We start from the raw sequence: 19,855 nt of genomic DNA on the forward strand, positions 1-19,855 counted from the left end.
TAAATATTGCAATCCCCATAAAGAGATGAAATGCAATGTGCTATCAAAAGTAAGAAGCATCTTAGGAACACCACCCAGTAAACACAAAGGAAAAAATATAGTGTTAATTAGACTGCTACAATCTACAACAGAGGACTTTTATTTAACTGAACCACACTGTTATTTAACTGAACAGTAAACACTGTTGAACAATCAGTACATAATGAACCATGTTACAATCACAAAATTCTACCTATGCATATGTAATCATGTATCTGTCATGGACATTCTTGCCCTGATCTACCACTGTGCCATATCTAACACATTGTCATGGGTGCAAAACCTCCAAAGCACGTAGAATAATAACACTCGCATCAGTCAACTACTGTGCATCGACAATGCTGAGGCACACTGCTGTGTCATGCAGAAAACATTCATAGCTATAACAACCATAGACCTAAAACCTGTGTGTTCCTCATCTCCTGTGTACTTCACCTCCTGCCCTGGGCCTTTGACTTTTATATCTGTGGGACTCACATTTGACTTCTGCATCATCTCTAGTTTGCTGATCTATCTTTCTGTTGTGTGTGTGAAGAAGCAAACTTTTTTCCATATTTTCCTGAAAATTTTCCTGTCACAGTTTTGACTGAAAACTGTGACAAAAGTATGCAAGCGAAGTGCTTTCTTGCCTAGGTTAGCCTCAAATGCTGCACAAGAATATAAGAATAAAAATGGCCCCTTGCTTCAGAGCAGTGGTCCATTTAGCCCAACATTCTCTCTCCAACTGTGTAAGAAGGAGATAGATACAATTTTGGGAGAGGCAACATTTTTCCTGAAATTTACTACCTGCTTTGTAAAGTAGTACTTTTTAAATACATTTTAAACTTATGTTCTAATTTCATTGACTGTCTCTTAGTTTTAGTATTGTGTCATCTTCGTGATTTAGATCACACATCCCTCAACCCTCTTCTTTCCTAAGTGAGAATTCCCAGTTTTTTTAGTCTCTTATGAGTCAGCTGCTCTTTCTCCTTAACTATTTCAGCTGCTTTCTCCATATCTTTTCTGATTCCACCATGTCTTCTTGAGCTGCGGTGGCTGAAGCAGCACATAGTACCTACAATGTGGGCGAAATGACATCTTATAAAATGGCAATGTGTTTCCTGTCTTGTTCTCAGTAGCCTTCCTGATGATGTACAACATTTTATTGGCTCTTTTGGCTGCCACTCCACATTGAACTCATGACTTCAAGGAATTATCAATGCTAACTCAAAGACCTTTTCTCTGACTTATAACTTTTCAGGTTGCATTGTGCAGACCTGGAGTTTAGATTATTTTTCCGTAGAGTCTGCACTGAAGCTAGTATGACACCTGCTTGCCTGCTGACCCAGCTTAGCAAGTTGTTTCTGGTGTTCCTTATTATTAATGTTGTATTTCATTGCCCAAAAAGAAGTCTTGAAGAATTCACTGTATACATCCTACTTCATGTCACCAATGAAGGTGTTGAATAAACATGGTTAAATCACCGAACCCCGGTAACTGACTCCACCCTTAGTAGTGATCATCAAACTCTTTTGTTTGCTCAATCCTTTCACCAGCTTTCAGTCCATAAAAGAACACCTCCTCCATCCTCATGGAAAATTAACTTTTGCAATAACCACTGGTGTGGCATCATGTCAAAGATCTTTTGAAAAACAAAATTAAGTCCCCTGAATACCCTTTATCTGTGTGCTTATTGACTATCCTCGCAGAACTTCAGCAGGTGATCGAGATGGCCTTTCCTTTTACAGAAGCCATGCTGACTTCTTCGCAAGAGGTGATGTTTATCCATGTGATCAAGTATCTTACTCTGTAAGATATACTCTACTATCTAATTAGGAATGGAGTCATTTATTGTTCTGTAGTTCCCCAGATCTCTTTTACAGCCTTTTTTGTTGGTGGAAGTTACACTGGCAGTCTGGCACAGTGGCCATTTCTATAGATTTGTGAAATAACTTGGCCAGCAGTTCTGCAATTTCACATTTGAGTTCCTTCAAAATATTGGTTGAATGCCAACCTGCCCTGGTGACTTACTTACTGATATCTAATTTGTCTACTTGGTTTAATTCACTTTGAATCCCTGTTCCTACAGCTGAAGGAAATGGGAACACAGACTTGAAATAATTTGTCTTTGTCCCAGCCACTGGGCCAAAGCAGTAGTGATATGTTAAAATGGAAATCTGTGGAAAGAAAATAGGTCTACAGATTCTATCTGGTTATCCACAAGTAATCTGTATTGTGCTAAAAACATCGGGCAGAGTAGTGATAACAATCATAAAGGTAGTAGTGAGGCACCTTTTGATTTGCACATCCATCATAGTAGTGCCAACTGACGTATGATGATAAAAATGAGCTAAATTAAGAATGATCAGGGAACCCCATTCGCATTATTGAAGCATCATACAGTAAGTGCAAGAGACAGGTGGCATAAGTGCTAAAACAAGGATGGAGAGTATGTGCTGCAGGGAATCAATCTACTGCATTAACGGCTAATGGCACACTCAGTGTTTATCCATTATTTATCACATAAATGAGTATGTACTGTCTAGACTGCAGAGGTGCTTTCACAACAGAGTGACACTGATTACTGAAAATTAAAAAATGAGAGCTGATCTTAATAAATGAATTGAAAATTAGCAAATGGTAACAAACACCACATGGTATATCTGCTCAACCTACTAACACTGGCTTTTGTTTTGGTTTTATGAAAAGTATTTGATCCATTGCTATAATTTTAGAGTTTAGAGAATACTGCAAAACCTAGGAAAAAAGCAGAGGACTGACTTAGGATGCAATCACTTCCTGCCACTGTCACATACATTCATTTGCATCCACGCTTTCATTCTGAGCTGCTTTTTGTTTTGCTTTAATATTCTGCTCATTTATTTCTTTTCCTTTTCAACTTAGTGACACATTAGTGAAAACTAATAATATCTGCTTATACTGAGAGAAGAATGACGTTACTCAAAATGTATTGTGCAGCAGTTGTGGCACAGAAACTACACTCTGTGCATTGGTTTTAATGTTTTAATGATGCCAGAACACTGGCCTTGAATAAATAAGTTACATGAGCTCAGGCTTGATCATGTATCATTATCAGTGGAAGCTGTATCATTAAATTCAGAAGAAGGTGGCTCAAATTTTCACCTCTGACCCACTGAAGGTGTTAAAACTGGACACAAATTTAGATGATTAGTTGAATCAGAAAACTGTTTACAGACTGATTCTAATAAAAGTAGTACAGGGTTATTTAGGCATGCTAATTTATTCATGAAGGACAGAAGAACTATATCAAATAAGTGGGAAAGACGTAGTACTTAGGTGTCCCCAGTATATTAAATATCTTTAAAAGATGACTTCTACATTAAGATGATTCAGTTCACAGGGACTTAGATAACCATTTAAAATTTATACTAATGCTGGATATTATATGGCAATTACATATATATATAATATAATGATATTGCCATATCATTATATGGCAATTCGTAAGGTATTAACTAGGAATGTTGGCCCTGAGAGTCAGTCAGTCGTGGATTTCTTCCATCTGAATCCATCGTATTCTGTTCAGTTCTATCTTAAGCAGCAAGCTGTTGTCCCAAACTGAATCCCTTACCAGGATAATAGACACACTAGGATATGTTTCCAGTGACAAGGTGAAAATTACGAAATTTCCTCAGCATCCATCAGGAATATCTGAAATTTTAAAAATCCCTCTCTCCAATCACTGCTGGAAACATTTGTGATATCGTTTACTCTGATAAAAAGGACATCTCATGTCCCTTATGCCAACAACAACCAACCAAAACAAAACAAAACAAAGCAAAACACCCTCTCAAGGCTTGGACTGCTTCGGCTCAGAAAACATAAAGAGAGAGGACAGTTTTATGATTAATGTAAACCAGCCAAAATGGAATGGAGTTTTCCAAGGATTTAGACTGGGTTCTGAATCCCAGTGTGCCATCTGGGCTGCTCATAAATGATAAAGCTGCTAGGTCAGTGGCTGCATAAGTACATACAAGACTTGAAGATGCTTGAAAATAGGCTATATTTTTGGCAAAACATTCACTAACAGGGCTTCTTCCACCCCCACTCACATGAATATTTTGGCAAAAAAATGAAGTCTTGTGCGTTTTCAATTATGTCTAGCAATTGTCAATTACTAGATTAACCAGTCAAATTTACCACCTAATATACTCCAAAAAGGCACACAAAAGCTTTCAAAGGTATCCTTATTATCATATTTACAGTCTCCAAGATTACTTCCAGCAAAGACATCCTAATTCAGTCTCTTCTACTGGTTTATTCAATTGCACTTTATTAGCTAGTAATCATACTGCTAAGCCTGGTAATAATGCTGCCTCGCATCTGCTTAAACTGCCGTCTCTTCATGATGCATCTGTGAAGTGCATACAGTTGTGTTCCTTCTATAAACAGAAAACAACAGCAAAGCGACTTGTGATTAGTCCATTCAGTTACTGAATCTGAGATTGGGGGGCAGGAGCTGTGGCAGCCGAACTTTTCCCAAGGATATTAAGTACTAGTTTTTCTTTGCAAACAGCCAGTATTCCAGTGTGTCCTCTGCAGTGGTTATGTATATTTTGCAACAGCGCTGTCATTCAGGAAAGCAAGGATTATGGTTATTTCATTCACTTGCAGAGAAATTCCCATGAGGTAGCTGTCTCAAAATATTCAGATTTTTATTTTTGTTCCAGCAAGTGGGTAGCGAGAATCATAATACAGAAAAAAGTGGTTGTAAGAAAGTTCAAAGTCATTTCAATGTGTTCATTTATTCACACATGCATTTGTGGTGATTTATCTAAGAGCTCAAATGTGCAATAGTGTACAGCTGGTTTACTTCTAAAGGTTGGTCTAGACCTCCTGCTTCTCCCTTACTTTTCTCCTTTAAAGCATATTATCATTCTATCCTCTGCAATTAATCTCAAATGATCATCAGACTATAAAAGTATACAAAGCTGAACAAACAGTAGAGAAAGTTATTCACAGTTGTCTTCCTAAACCCAGTGTGCAATTCAGGTTGTGTATCACATCAGTATGTGTGTTTGTCTCCCTTTTCACTTACATTTTCATGTCTTTATTGTGGATATTTTTTTTCAAGCTGATTTAAAAAGAGGCTTTTAGTTATGGAAATATAGACACACGTCAGATTAATGAGGAAATTACAGGAATAGTTTTCTGTCTACTATATCCACAACGGCTTTGTGTTTCTAAGAACAAGATTTGAAAGGAGGCTGGAAGAGTGTAAATGAGTTTTATTGATTTAATCCATCAGCATAGCCACGGACTGAACTAAAAAGGGAGAAGGCAAGAAAAAAAGAATATTCTGGAGACACAAAGACACCTTAGCCGAAGATGTCTTGTTAGTATTCTACTTCTTCAGAATATGAATCAGCTTTGACCAAACGTTTTTGATACGTGGAGGAACAAAACAAAACAAAAAACCAAACCAAACCAACAACAAAAAAGCATCAGGATCCAGGAAAACTGGATCCATCTGTAGTGCAATATCATCACAGTACGGTAAAGACCTCCTGCCATTGTTAGCCCAGAGATATGTGAGCCTTCAGCAGCACGTTGCATCACAGGGAAATATGCATACTGAAAATGACACAGTTTTTCCAAGTTGTGTAAAACACATTTTGAGGATGAGCACTAGAATAAAAAATTAAATAGAACAACAGCTTCTAGCTGCTGATGGAGAGAGCCTGGCTACTGCTGTATTGTCTGGCAGATAGTAAGAACCCAGAAGCGTGGCGTTCTGCTGAGAGTCACTCCTACCAAGAGAGGAGGAGCTGGCAAGGAGAAGCATCCCCTGCAGGGGGGCTAGCAGATGACTGTAGGCACCTCCAGGTTTGCTTGGCAGCCCAAATGCAATACAAGCTTCTGCAAAGTCATCAAAGCCAAACTAGTTAAAAAAACTGGCTATGCCAAATCTTTGAGATGGGTATTTGGTTACTATTGTCCTTGCTAGCTAGTGCTGTCTCTACACTACTGAATGAAATGCCCTCTGTATTCTGGCTGTTGTATTAGATGCATATTACTGCTCTCCCTTGATCAGTTAAACCGTACTGCAGCTGAACCAGAAAATTACTCACCCATTCGCAATAGAAGATACTTCACACTTGCTCTACTTTCCAGTGCTACCCATTAGAGTTAGTTGTCACAGAAAAGAAACCGTAGTTTGTTTAAGAAACTACTGTATTACTTGTATCTCAGGTTTCCTTAGAAGACCAAGATGTAACTGGGCGAAGTATAATTTCCTATTTATAATTTTTAAATAAATGAAGAAATAGTTCTTGCTGAGATGAACTTTCAGTCAGCACACAAGATAGGAAGTTTTACTAGTCTGGTTTTATGGGTGAGAATTTGGGGTAGAGATAGGGTGCAGACAAATAATTCTACAACTTTTGATCAGTGATTGAGGGGTAGAGATTTGGTTCAATTCAATTAATAAACTGCACATGTGAAGTCTCCAGCAAAAATTAACAATCATATAGCTCTTTTAATGCAGGCAATGCTACAGAAGCGGCGTGGGGTGCCTGCATCATTCCTACGCCTGGTTTCTCATCCCACCTCTAACCCCTTTGCCTGGGTGTTCAGAGTAGGTAGCATGGTCAAGCACTTAGGCGATTTAATCCACCAGAGAGCTGATTTTAACAAGATAATGTGAGGCAGACTTGCTGAGTTATGCCTTAGTCACATATGTACCTCCATTTACACACTACAGCATCACAGAACTGTTGAGGTGGAAGGGACCTCTTGACATCATCTAGTTGAATCCTGCTGCTCAAGCAGGGTCAGCTACAGCAGGTTGCCCAGGACCATGTCTAGACGGGTTTTGAATATCTCCACAGATGTAGAGTCCACAGCCTCTCTGGGCAACCTGTCCCCATGTTCAACCATCCTGACAGTAAACAGCATTTTCTTACGTTCAGATGGCATTCCATGTGTTTCCAAGGTACCTGGTAACGATTGTTATGTCAGGACTGTCTTCTATCAAGAGGGTCTAAGAGAAGGCAGACACTCAGTATGCAGTTACATGCCGGGTTACATTTTCTGGCTTTATAATTATTTGTGGAAATTTTGTTGGTTTTCTTTTGAACATTTTCAATGAATAAGAAGCTGACTCATATTTCCCCATGGCAAGCAGTTCTGCTTTTTTACTGTTCACTGATATACCCAAACAATACTGCATATCCAGCCTGTTCAAGAATTTGATGACAGGTAGATGTAGTGTAAGGGGTGAGCTCTTAAAACAGGGCAGCAGGTAATTTATATCTGCACACTGCATGTATCTAAACCATTTCCCAAAGGCTACAAAGGGCATTTCCCTCTGTGAGATCGCATGCTACAACAGAAGCATATTTGCTGTGGTTCACAAAGGGCCACATCACCTGTGGGCAGGTAGAATACTCCCGGTCAGTATTGCTCTTTTGCACCTCCAAGGCCTGTTACCTGCCTTCCCTTCCTGCCCTAACAGGGTAAAAAATCCTTACCGTTGAGACAGCTTTGTAGTACACAATGTATCTGATCCAAATGGGAAGAAAAGTTAGTCTGCTCACACAGTCCCTGCTTCACTTACATATTCAAAACTCCTGATTTGTACAATAAGGCTTTTTTCTTTATAAAATCATCACTTTGGGAAATTCTAAAAACTTAACAGGGAGGCTGAAGACAGCAAGGTTTATCTGCTCATTTCTCCTTTATAGCAAGAAAGTTCATGGTCTTTCAGGATAAAGCAAAGTTTAACTTGCAGAGAGGATGAATTAATTTCCAGATGCCCCCAACTTTGTTCCACTTATCTCCTGGTTATCTCTGCTCCAGCTCTATTTCCCATCATTAACAACATATATATATTGTAGAATACTCAGTACAAAATATGCCCAACTAGTAACTTCACTGTAATACTTAGACCTAAATTTGAAATTAATTGGCAATAATCACTTATCATACAAACAAGTAGCTCCAGAAGTCTTATTAAACACACTGCTCTTTATACCTGGTATAAATGTGGTCTTTTAATTTTTATTCTCTTTTTTTCTCCATCCTGCAATTTCTACCATTTCTGTTCAAAATAAATGAAGAAATAAAAAATTGCCTAAACTTTATTAGTAGTATTAACAATGAGCCCAGTTACAGCAGATAACTCAAAAGATTTTGAGTTGAATCCTCCTCTGATGTGTGGGGCCATTTACTACCGAAGTCACAGTTCATCTGACTTAAGAGCTATATATTAAATATATACATATCAATGGGGGACATTTCTAAAACCTCTTCTGTCTTAGCTACAGGCAAGCTTTTTTCAATAATTGCTTGCTGATTTTGAACTTGCAATGTTTCAATAATTTCACTTACATCCATTGCAAGAAAGCTTAATTTTTGCATGTCTGCTTATGTGGGAGTCACACTCCCACACATCCAAGTACACTTACCTTGGCACAGTTTGTACACTCCGCCTCAAATATTAGAAACTGCAGTATCAGGTGATCCTGTATCCAGTATCACCATGAACACATTGTGATGATGTAGTATTATCAATTTCCTATGAGTTCAAGCATGCATTATTATGCTTATTATTATTGCTTTGGAGGCAACTGCTCCTGGAATAACTCCTTGTAAACGATTCATTTGCATTTAAAGCAATTGCTTAAGAAAAGGCACCTCACAGGTCTCAAAACGTCTCTCAAAGATCATTCATTAATATTCACCAATATCTTTGATATATACAAAATACAATGCTGTTCACAAGTTCAAATGTTGTTCCTTTAAAAAAGAAAACAAAACAAAACAAAAACCACCACCACCGAAAAACTCTTAAGCATTCTCATCTGCTAGCCTGCATAGAAAAGATTAAAACTTGGACTCCAAGATGTTACACTTTAGTCTGTCAAACTGCCAACTAGCAAAAACTTCATGGTACTCATTTTGTATTGACATTTGGATGGGAAATCTACCTTTTTACTTCTTTTTTCCACTCAGTTCTCTGACAGATTTTTAGGCATCTTGCTTTCCTCCCCTGTAGTAGACAGCATTTATTAACATCTCTCACCCCAGACACACCAGAGCTTTGGACTCTTCCCTCCTTTCTAAAGCCATTTCTCATCTTTACGAAATGACAACTATGACCCATGTCAAACTTCCACTTTCAAATATAAACTTACAGTATGTGACTTATGAAAATTCAGTTCAGGCTTTTCACAATTTACATACAAACAAATATTTAAACATCAAGACCTGAAAAATCACAGGCTAGCACGGAATATCATATTTTACATGTTTATATTCTACCTTACTATGATTTATGCATTTAATAAAAACTCTGAAATGTAAACATTTTACAAAGTACCAAAAAGTTGCGTTCATACAGCGATATAAAAGGCAAATTAGTAAACTTCTCATTTTTATTTTGCTGAAAAAAATTAAGACCAAATCCGAAGGAAAATAAAATCCACTGCAAACCCATTTCAACCACAGTCACAAAAGACTTAGCTGCTTGTCTCTCAATAGACAGGGAATATAAAGTCCACAGTAGCACATAAAGGCTAATGGCAGCCTACAGTCTAATTAGCCCTTACTATAATACTGTCCAGAGATTCAACAGATACTTCTTTAGAAAGGACATAGGCACAAAGAACCCACCCACAAAGGAGTCAAGTTTCCTTTCAAACATCTAGAAATGCGTAATAAGGAAGAGTCTTTAACCAGGAAGAAGCTTGGCTGAGCCTGGCATGTTAGTTAGCCTGCCTTGAGATTTTCTTGACTGAAAGAAAAAAAAAAAAAAAAAAAGAGGAACAAGAGTGTTTATACATTCTGCTTCATTTAGGTTTTCACCTTGGCTTACAAGGCTGAGTGAAAGTTTTTCTTTGTATGAGGCTAGAATTTTCTGTGAGCTTTGCTGAGATTTCTATGGAAGAGTGGAAAGTAGAACTGAAGAGCGTTCAAATGGGGCTCCAAAAAGCCTGGGTAGTTTTTCTGTAAGTTTTGAGGATGCTGCAACCCTGGAGGATGTTTAAATGAACGTGACTAAAAGACAAACTAAGAAGTTATGTCCAGTGAGTATTAATGTCTGTGGTGCTGTTTTAGTGACATAGATGTGACCCAGCGAGTGAGTTCCTGTACATCATCGGAGGAGATGCAGTCAGAAAAGTAGGGGACAAACTACCTGAGGCTTAGACAGCCCCAAACTCTTCCAGCCAGAGGCTGATCACGAGACACAAGGGTGTGCATGGGCATGTAATCAGGCATGCTGTGGAGCTACGCAGAGAGTAACTGGTCTTCGAGAGCTTACAAAGCTCAAATCCAGCCAGACTTGCGCACTAAGGGTGCCTCTACAGCAGCACTATAGTTCAAAGAAAGAGTAAATCTCCTGATCATCTGGACTTATACTGAGCTTTGCTGTATAACTTGACACAGTCTCAGAAAGCAAGCTGGATTCCTTCTGAGTAAAACCAAACCAGAATATGTGCTCCAGGGGTTCACTTAATGCACTCCAGCCACTAATGAATATTCAGTCCACAACTCCAGATAGGAACGAGTCTGAAGTGAAACCTGCTGCAATACACACAGTACAGACATCAGGTCCTCAGCACCAACTGTGCTGGTCTACAGATCCACTTGCATTGGGGCACGCTGCTAATGTTATTAGTCTGGTCTCCCGTTGTATTGCAGAGATTGGTCTGGTCTCCCTCTATATTGCAGACCATTACATTTCACCCAGATGCCTCTTACACTGAACCCTGAGACTTCAACAAGACCAAACTCTTTTAGCCTGTAAGACTAAAATACGTGCTACAAGTGGCAGAAGGGTCTGATTGCCCAAGGTACTTGCTGGGGCTATGAACCCAGGTAAGATAAGGTAAAATAATCCAAAAGATCCAGTGGGAAATTTGTGCACTGTGCTTCTAGAGGATTCCTTGTCCATGCCTGACATACAATTCCTCTGCATAAGCAGAGATCTTAAACTGTGCTAGTTTCATCTAGGATAGCTGCTGGCATGTGTTCTCCTAAACAGCCCTTCAGTTTTGCAGAACTTGAGCACAGTGGATACCAGATTCAGAGGCTTTGACTCTATGTAATAGTAAAAGTAGGGAACACATTGCACAGTCATTGATTCTTCTTCCAGCAGCATAACTGTGACGAAGCACCTTATTGTTCAAATATTTATTTCAGAAGACAGATAGATATAGGGAGATGGTGTTTATAGAAGTGGTTTGTCTATCTAAGCCCAGACACCACTGCTGGTGTTTTTTTCCCTTTAAAATAACTTTTCCAGACGGTGGAGCAATTTAACATCTACCCTGCAATCAAGCACTTTAAGACTCTTCCAGGGTGTAGAAGTCCAGGCACAAGACCCTCTCAATTGCTCCCAAGCATCAAGGATCCCTTTGCTGATCAAACCTCTGCTGACAGAAACAGTCATTCATTGCCTTTAAAACAACGGCTGGTATAAAACCTGATCCCTCAGATCACCCCAGTGCTCACCTACCCAAGCATCATCTTTCACTTGATTTTCCTCCCATGACTTTTTTTTTTTTTTAAGTGTTCTGCCGCTTATTTTATTTTCTCCTGGACTGAAGGAAAAGGATTTGGTCTCAGGGCCTCCTCAGAGCCAGCATGACCAGCGTGGAGATCCAAGTCTTTGCCACCAAGCCACTGAGACCAGCTACTTCTGCTGCAACTGTGTTTTGTGCCCCCTCAGGGAGCAGGACAGGAGCTGCGGGCACAAACCTTCCTGATGACCTCCTGGTCCCTGGGACAGTATCACCAAGCGGTTAATTACAACCAGGAACACTGTATTGCCGCCATCAGGTTCACCACTAAGAAAGTATCCTTATAATGCTGGTACTCCCCTCAACGTTTTAATCCACGGATGATGAGGTCCCCGTTTTACAGCGGTTGCAGGAAAGCGCACTTCTACCGATTGTGTGCGTGGAATGAATGGAAACACTGAGGACTTGACTGTGCCTCAGAAACACACACGGTAGGACAATTGCCCTCCGCGCCGGGGCAGCTGTATGGACAGCGTACGGTAACCGTGCAGCGGCAGCACGGCACACGGCGTGCGGCCAGAGGCCCCGTTTGGCCCGGCGGCCCCTTTCGGGCGTCCCCCCACGGGCCTGCCGCCGCGCCCGGCCCCACACGACCCCGCCGCCGGGACACCTGCTCCAGCAGCCGCCGCGCGCCCGCAGCCCACAGCCCATTGGCTCCGGCGCGGTCAGCTGGTGGCGCAGGGGCTGCCCGCCCCGCGCCGCGTCAACGGCAGCGGCGGCCGGGCTCTGCGCCCCGCCGGACCCCCGTGCGCCCGGCCGGCAGTTGGGCGCTGCGGGGGGGCTGTCACGGAGGCAGATACGCACGACAGCGTTTAACAATACACCCATTAAAAAAACGTAGTTGCTGACGCGTTGTATTTTTTTGCTTGAAAATGCGGGCAACGGGGTTCTGCAATAACTTACTGCCCGTGCTTCACACTCGTAGCCTCCCGGGGCTGCGCGCCTGGGGGATGCGGGTCCCTCGGGCAGGGCCACGCCGCCGCAGCCCCGGCTCCGCACCTGCCAGCCCCAGGCACCCACCGCCACCGGAGCGGCGCGGCAGGGCCGGCCCGCAAGGCAGAGGGCGATGGGGGGAAGGGGGGGGAAGGGGAATGCCCCTCCGCTCCCTCGCGAACGGCACGGCCTCTTCCCGGCCGCGGAGCTACGGCTTGGGAGCGCGCCGAGCCCTCCAGCCAGACTGCTGGCAGAAGCGCCGGCACCGCTGCCACCTACCACCCCTCCAACCCCGCCTGCCCCGCGCCGCTGCCACCCGCCGCCCAGTGCGGCCCCTCCGCTCCGCCCCGGCCGGGGCCGAACGCGGCGCGGGGGCGCTCGGAGTCCCGCCCGCACGGGCGCGCGCACACAGACAAACACACACACACACACGCCACACGCACGCACACACCACACACACGGAAGTGCACCCCGGGCTGGCTCGCAGCCCGCCGCCGAGGCCGCCCCGGCGCAGCGCGCAACATGGCGCTGGTGCCCTGCCAGGTGCTGCGCGCCGCCATCCTCCTGTCCTATTGCTCCATCCTGTGCAATTACAAGGCCATTGACATGCCCGCGCATCAGACCTATGGAGGCAGCTGGAAATTTCTGACCTTCATAGACCTGGTAAGTGTCCCCGGCGCCCGTGGCCCAGCCCCCTCCCTCAGGCTGCCCGTTTAACGGCCGCGGCCCCGCGCGGGAGCCCCCGGAGGAGGCGGCCCTGCTCGACGGCAGCGCCATGAGGTGACCTTAAACCGGGGACGGCGACATGTTGTTACTCCAGGGCCGGCCGTGAGAGGAGCCAGCCGGACACCGCGGCAGCGAAGCCGGGTGGTTTGACCGGAAAAAAGACACGGACAAAGCCGAGAGGCTGCGGCGTGTGAGCGGCCGTGGGGAAGGTGCGCCTGACGCCCTGTCCCCGCAGCGCTGATGCCGTGTTTTGCCTTTTTTAATGGCTGACAGTAAACACCAGAACCTGCTGGTCCCGGTATTTGGCTTCCGTGTGCTGTCAAAATAGAAAACATATCTTGCTCTCTTCTGAGGAGCCCATCCCTGATAGGTGCAAGTGTGTGAGTGACACAAAAAACGTTGGGCAACTCAATGTGCCTGATCCAGTTAGTTTTGATCGCAAATTAATAAAAGAGCCTACGAAACAAAAGATGTTTCATTTCACTTTTCTTCATAAGGGCCCAGATCGGGGCTATTTTTGCCCTGAGCTTCCTAGCCTGGCTGTTTCCACAACAGCGTTCCCCTAGTGCAGGTAGGAGGAGAGGGGGTGGGAGGAAGAGAGGAGATGGGAGGAGAAACTTGGTTTCTGGTTCAGAAATAGGATAACCAACTTACACCTAGTACCTAGATCAAAATAGTTGGGTTTTTTAATCCACAGTGTAAATAGGCAAGAAATTTTGCAGTTCCTACTGAGTTACAGAAAAGTCCCAAAATACAAGTATTTCAGTGCTTCCCAATGATAAAACCTCACTCAGAACCTCATTGTAGCTTCACAAGTATTGCTACTATTGCCTACGCACTTCATTATCCTGTCAGTAGGTTGAGTTTGTGAGTTTGGAGCCCAACTCAAACACTGTTAACCTGGTAGATGAAGTGTGCAAATTTCTGTATCAGGATTAAGCTGAGGTTCACTGAGGTCCATATGTTATTTGGAGAGAAGAAGCATCTACCATATTTTGTATTTAGCTGGGATAATTTTTATGTTGGGTGCCAAAAATTTGCTGGATCTCTGAGGATCCACAGCCACAACTAATGCTTTTACTGTGATTGTAAAAGGACATCTTAAGGCCTGATGTTTTTCTGGAAGGGAAACTAGAATATACTTTTTTTTTTTCCTTTTAGGCTGCGGAACAGTACTGTCAGTAATATTAATTGATAGAAGTTATCATCAAGTCCCAGTAAATTAGGGGGGAGCTATTGACTTTAGTGGCAGTTGAATTGGAAGTGAACCAACTAAAGCTGAAAGCCAATGATCTTGTCTTTGAGTCTCCTTCACCTTTTTCTCTGTTCTCCTAGCCCTGACAGTTGCTTGAGGATTAAATGAACTAAGGCTGTCATACAGTGAAAATAACATTTGACACTACGTGATATTCCTCATTTCCCAAAAATTACAGCCTGCTGACTGTGGCAAGTTCATGTGGACTTTCCCATCAAAGCATGCACATGGTTCAGGCTACTTCTGTCATGGCCCAAAAGGTCAAGGTAAATATGTAGTGCTTTCTGAAATGTCTAGAGCAGTTATCAACTGCAGCTAGTCGTTTCTCTCCTTTAGTTAATATTTTCTCCAATAGTTGAAAAAAGGTTAGCAATTCCTTATAGCCTTCAATCCTTCCAAATAACACATGATTCCATGACCATGGCAGGGGGGTTGGAACTAGATGATCTTTAAGGTCCCTTCCAACCCAAATCGTTCTATGATTCCATGACATGAATGCCTTTCTCAGTGACTAGCCAGCACATGGACCTCTCCACTTGTTGGCAATATTTACTTCTGTCCACATGGTCATGGTAGCATCTTATCTAAGCAAATCTATCTTTCCGTCTCCTGGGACAACTGGGAGACTTGAAGAAACAAAACCTGTTAGATTCCTGAGGAGGATACCAAGAGGCATGGTTGGAGGATATTAGGCACGTTTCCAAAATACTCTATGTTGACTGTCTTGAAAAGCTCTTCCATAAGTTTCAGTTTCCTCAACCATGTGCAGTGTTCCTGTGTCAGTCACATTCAATGGCTGTCTAGACAAAATATCATCAATGCCAGAGTCTTGGCAGACGTGTGTTCTTGCTACAGATTGTACCTCCACAAGCAGAGATTTCATCTTTGACATCACAGAAGCACATAGATGTTCTTTCTGTTTCCAGAAACTGCCACCAGTTTTTGAGAAAAGTGAGTTTGTGACTTGAATCCGAAAAGTAATTCAGATTTTTTTTCACCTGTCCATTTGTAAGAGGACATTCCAGTCTCAGCATCAATAAATGTCTTGGAGATTTAGGCAGCTGGCTTTGCAGAGGTGCTTTGTGAACTGATTTACAGTTGTCTGCAGGTAATGCAATTTTGAATCAAATTATGAAGAACTAGTGGTTTGGACTGTAAAACACAAGACACAGTATTCTAAATGTATGCATTAATCTGAACAATAGGCATACAGCCCTCACACTGTTGACAGAAATTGAGCATTAAGAGGAAGTTGTTTAATAGAAAGCTAAAGGCTGTAATGCTCCTGTCCATCCATAATATTTTGGGTGTTCGTACTTAAGTAAGATTTTCCTGAATGCCAATATTCATGCTTAATCTCCTCTGTTCTTGAATTAAGAAAGAAAATAAGCACAACTGATGACTTCTTTTAACTGCTGTCATTCTGATGACTGACTCAGGTTTTTTGTAGTTGCGAATGTGGTGACCACATTCCCTAAAACAGCTATGTCTGGAATATTTTTCTGGTTTATGAAGCAGTGTACTGGCAGTATGTTTTGCCATTATGCTGGTGATGCTCCTCACCGTTGCTACTAGCAATCATTTCTCCACTTCAGACTTTCTCCCTGGTATGTGGGGGTGATAGATACTTATCCCGCTTATTCAAAAGAAGGTATCTGCCTAGTACCTGTGGATTCCAGAACACTTCAGAAAAGAGAGCAGTGTCCCTTTTGTCATTTACAGAGTGGGAAACAGGTATGAAGAGGTAAAGTGTTCTTGCCAAGATCAGTCAGTGGGCCCAACAGATCAGATTATTGAACATTCAGACTAGTTCAAATCTACAAAATGTTGCCTTAATTTAACCTCACAACACAAACTAAGCCCCAAAATTAGTTCCTGTGAAAACAGCAAAAAAACCAGATTCAGACAGGACATTTCAAGAGATGTACCTAAAATTTCTTGTATAGCTGCCTCTGTTAGATTCACCATTTTGTGCTTTACTTAAAGTAGCTGAATTAAAGATAATAATGCATGATTTAAAGATAACTGGGTCATCCTGCATACACTGCAATCACACACCTGCCTTTATAAATACACGTTTGTTGAGGGATCCGTGGCACCCACTTGTCTAAAATGGCAGAATCCTTGCTGTTGCAGGGGTTAAGTTTTGTTCTTCAGTTTCTCTTGGCTCTCTTACTGTTGTTGTTGCTTACTGTTGTTGCTGTGAGAGGAGGCAAAAATAAAGAGAATTTGTATTCTGGAATACAGTGGAGCCTGTGGGTGCCAAAGGAAGACCAGTTCTACTTTTTGTCTTTGAGCTTGTGTGATAGTTAGCAGAAAAGTAGCTTGGAGTTAAAGTAAGTACGTATCTCCTTGGTAAGGGCTACGCTGATCTAAATAGCTTCTGATTTTCATTTTGCAGTTTCTATGAAAACCTTATTCCTCAAACAAGCTAGAGTAAACCAAGATACTATTGCACATACATACACATGCATTAACAAAATACTGTTTGGATTTTTCTTTGATCTTAAGGTCTCTCTGATAGGCTGAACAGGGTAGTTACAGGGACAAAAAGCAAGGCTAGGTTTTTGGAAGCACTGTCAGGTGTTATGTTTTATGATTAATAGTCCTATTTTGAATAACAAAATGTTAATGTGGGAATTCATATGACTTGATTCAGGGCAGCCAAAGCTAGAGAGGAATTGATTTTGCTCATATATAAATGTGACAGGCCTTATATTTTTATTATTCCTTTGAAAGAAATAGCTGGATGTCTGTGTATGAACTTTTATATGTTGTCTGGCAGATTTTCTACAAAATACAGGTATAAGCTCTGTTCCCAGCACATTTTTTGATAGTACATGCTGCATTTGTTTTGCAGAAAATGCCTTTAGGTTTAGTTTGATTAAGTTTAAATAAGTCATCAGAACTTAGTTCATTTCTTGTATTTGGAAAATTTCATAAGGGCTTGTTAACAATAGCACTACAAACTAGAGTTGGTAGATTGTCATTTACTTATTTAGTGTTATTTAATTAGTTATTAAATTATATGAGATACATTTACTAGACAACAACAAAAAATAGCAGCTTAACAAAGCATGGCTAAAAATCATAGGTGGTTTGTGCCCAATTTGGATTTAGTCATGCTGATAGGAAATAAGATGACCAGAAAATGTCAGAGGCCAGAAGATTGAGAATTAACGAATAATAAACTGTGCCATCGGCATGGTATCTGAAGTTGAGCGAGTTTCATTGCTAACTGTATGGGTTAAACTTAGCAGAACACAGAGGACAAAAGTGAAAACATGTTCCACACTCTATGGAATATAACTATGACTCTTTTCCATGATTTCCTTTAGTAAAATGAATTTCACCTTCTGCTTTCCTCTTTCATCATCTGTAAAGTTACCCTCATATTCAAGTGTTATATGGCTTTTGGGTGAAAAGATTACAGAAGTGTAAAATATTACTATGTATTATTCCCAGAGGTAGTTCATCACCATGTCTAAATATCTCAGTGTTCTTAATATAACAGAGAATACAGTCAACGAAGTGTTTATCAGTTTACAGAGAAAGAAAGGGATTGCTTTTTGAGGAGTAACAAGGTGAGGTTTCTTCATGGTGCTTGATGTATTTGACAGAAAAGGCAAAAATATACGTAAGGAAGCCTTTTAATAAATGTGTGTTTTAGAACTTTCTTTTTCCCTCTCAGGCTGTAAACATGTCGGAGAAACAGTTATGTATAATGCAGTCGATGCAGTAATAAAAATGTAACAGTATCACCGTTTCTTATTCATAGACCCATGTTTTCCATTTGCTTTTGTTAGCATTATTACAAATTGAGAGGAATTTGAGCACTGCATTGAAGAGTTCCATTTTCACATTGCATTAGCATGTCTTTATTTTACAGTTGGACTTAAATATGTTGAACATTTAATTTGGGAATTCTTAGGAAAGTTGTAGCTGTCTTGAAATATTTGTGTTGGCAGTAGGGTTGGCAGGGGAAAGGAGGAGAGTGAAAGAGGGGACAAATTGGGATCAGTTACTATGATGATAGATTTAACTAATGTCAGTAATATTATTTTATAAGTTCGAGTATGTAAGTGATAGGTAACAGTGCTACGTTTTAAACCAGTGAAAAGTCTGTAGAGTTTTGCCAGAACGGTTTCAAATAATGACAGCTTCCAAGAAGTTGGTTTAATAGCCTTTGTGTTCCCCTTTGAAAAAAATCTCATTTACGTTGCATTACAGTTGAATGATTTTCTTTACAATTTTATTATAGTGGTAAGGATAACTCAGATAATCTTATATGCCTCCATATGGCAAAATTGTTAAATATTTTAAACAATTAGTTTAAACAAGGACAACACATCTGGTGTTCTATGCTGAAGTCAGAGTTGGGGTTCTGAGCTGTCCTAATTTGTTGTGAATATAAATATATAAGAAAATACTTTATGTATTTTTTACATTGTAAGTATATTTGTGTTATCTTAATGAGGCCATATAAGCTTATACAAGTAATACATTTTGAGAGATTGACCTTGTTAAATTGTAGTAAAGATCTATGTAACCTATCAAATAATATTCCTAACTAATACAGAAAATTTCAAGCTCAGTGTTTTAAATTAAAAATATTTTTAATAAAAATCAAATTCCACTTGAATCTTTGCAGTTACATCAGCCTGAGGACGTACAAAGACTTGTAGAAGTCCGTGTTGGTAGTTCCTTGTTTTGTCCTTAGGCTCAAAAAAACCCCCCAAACTTGATCACTCTATCTGAAAATGAGGAAACACTCACACAATAAAAATCTTTTTTTATGAGTATTATGAAAAATTTAAATGTGCCAGTATGCCACTGTACAACAAAATATGAAGTTTAAGCCTATAAATAGGAAAAAAAAACCTTAATGAGATTAAACCCCCCTGACATTCCACAGAAGTAAGTCTGGAGATCTGAACAGAGTAAAACCACAATAGAATGTGATAAAACAAAGTTGAAAAAGTGGGCAATTCTGCAGTGTATTAAACATGATATAATTTAGATTCATTACAAGGGATTATGCCAAGTGTGCATTTACCTGAACAAAACAATAAAAGAAAAATATCTCAGGTTCCACAGTTTTTTCTGTGCTGCAACTTTCCATATTTAATAATTGGAGTGTCAGTGTCTGCCTATCCTCATGCGGTTTTTAGAAAACATTTTTCTAATTGTGCTACTTTACTATAGATTCTGATGTTGGGAGGGGCTCAACATGGGTGGAGAATTCCTTGTCATTTGTAGTTTTAAGTGCTAATGCAACTTCAGTCAGTAAATGTTAAAAAGATCAGCACCAGTGACAGGTTTGTATGCTTTCTGCAGAATTCAAAAGTGAAGCAAA

The 19,855-nt window shown here is 40.9% G+C and overlaps 1 protein-coding gene across 2 annotated transcripts in view; it reads left to right on the forward strand.

Annotated features, from left to right (window-relative positions):
• The first annotated feature begins 12,857 nt into the window (after nucleotides 1-12,857).
• The window catches only part of AIG1 (androgen induced 1), a 127,492-nt gene continuing 120,494 nt past the window's right edge, over nucleotides 12,858-19,855 (forward strand). The window contains exon 1 of one of the 2 annotated variants that reach the window (XM_054821648.1): nucleotides 12,858-13,181. In XM_054821648.1, the coding sequence (XP_054677623.1) occupies nucleotides 13,041-13,181 (141 nt within the window). In that variant the 5' untranslated portion in view covers nucleotides 12,858-13,040. The remainder of the gene's footprint in view (nucleotides 13,182-19,855) is intronic. The other variant, XM_054821647.1, reaches the window with a different exon arrangement.

This window comes from Grus americana, chromosome 3, assembly GCF_028858705.1.
Source record: "Grus americana isolate bGruAme1 chromosome 3, bGruAme1.mat, whole genome shotgun sequence".
NCBI classification, from domain to species: Eukaryota; Metazoa; Chordata; class Aves; order Gruiformes; family Gruidae; genus Grus; species Grus americana.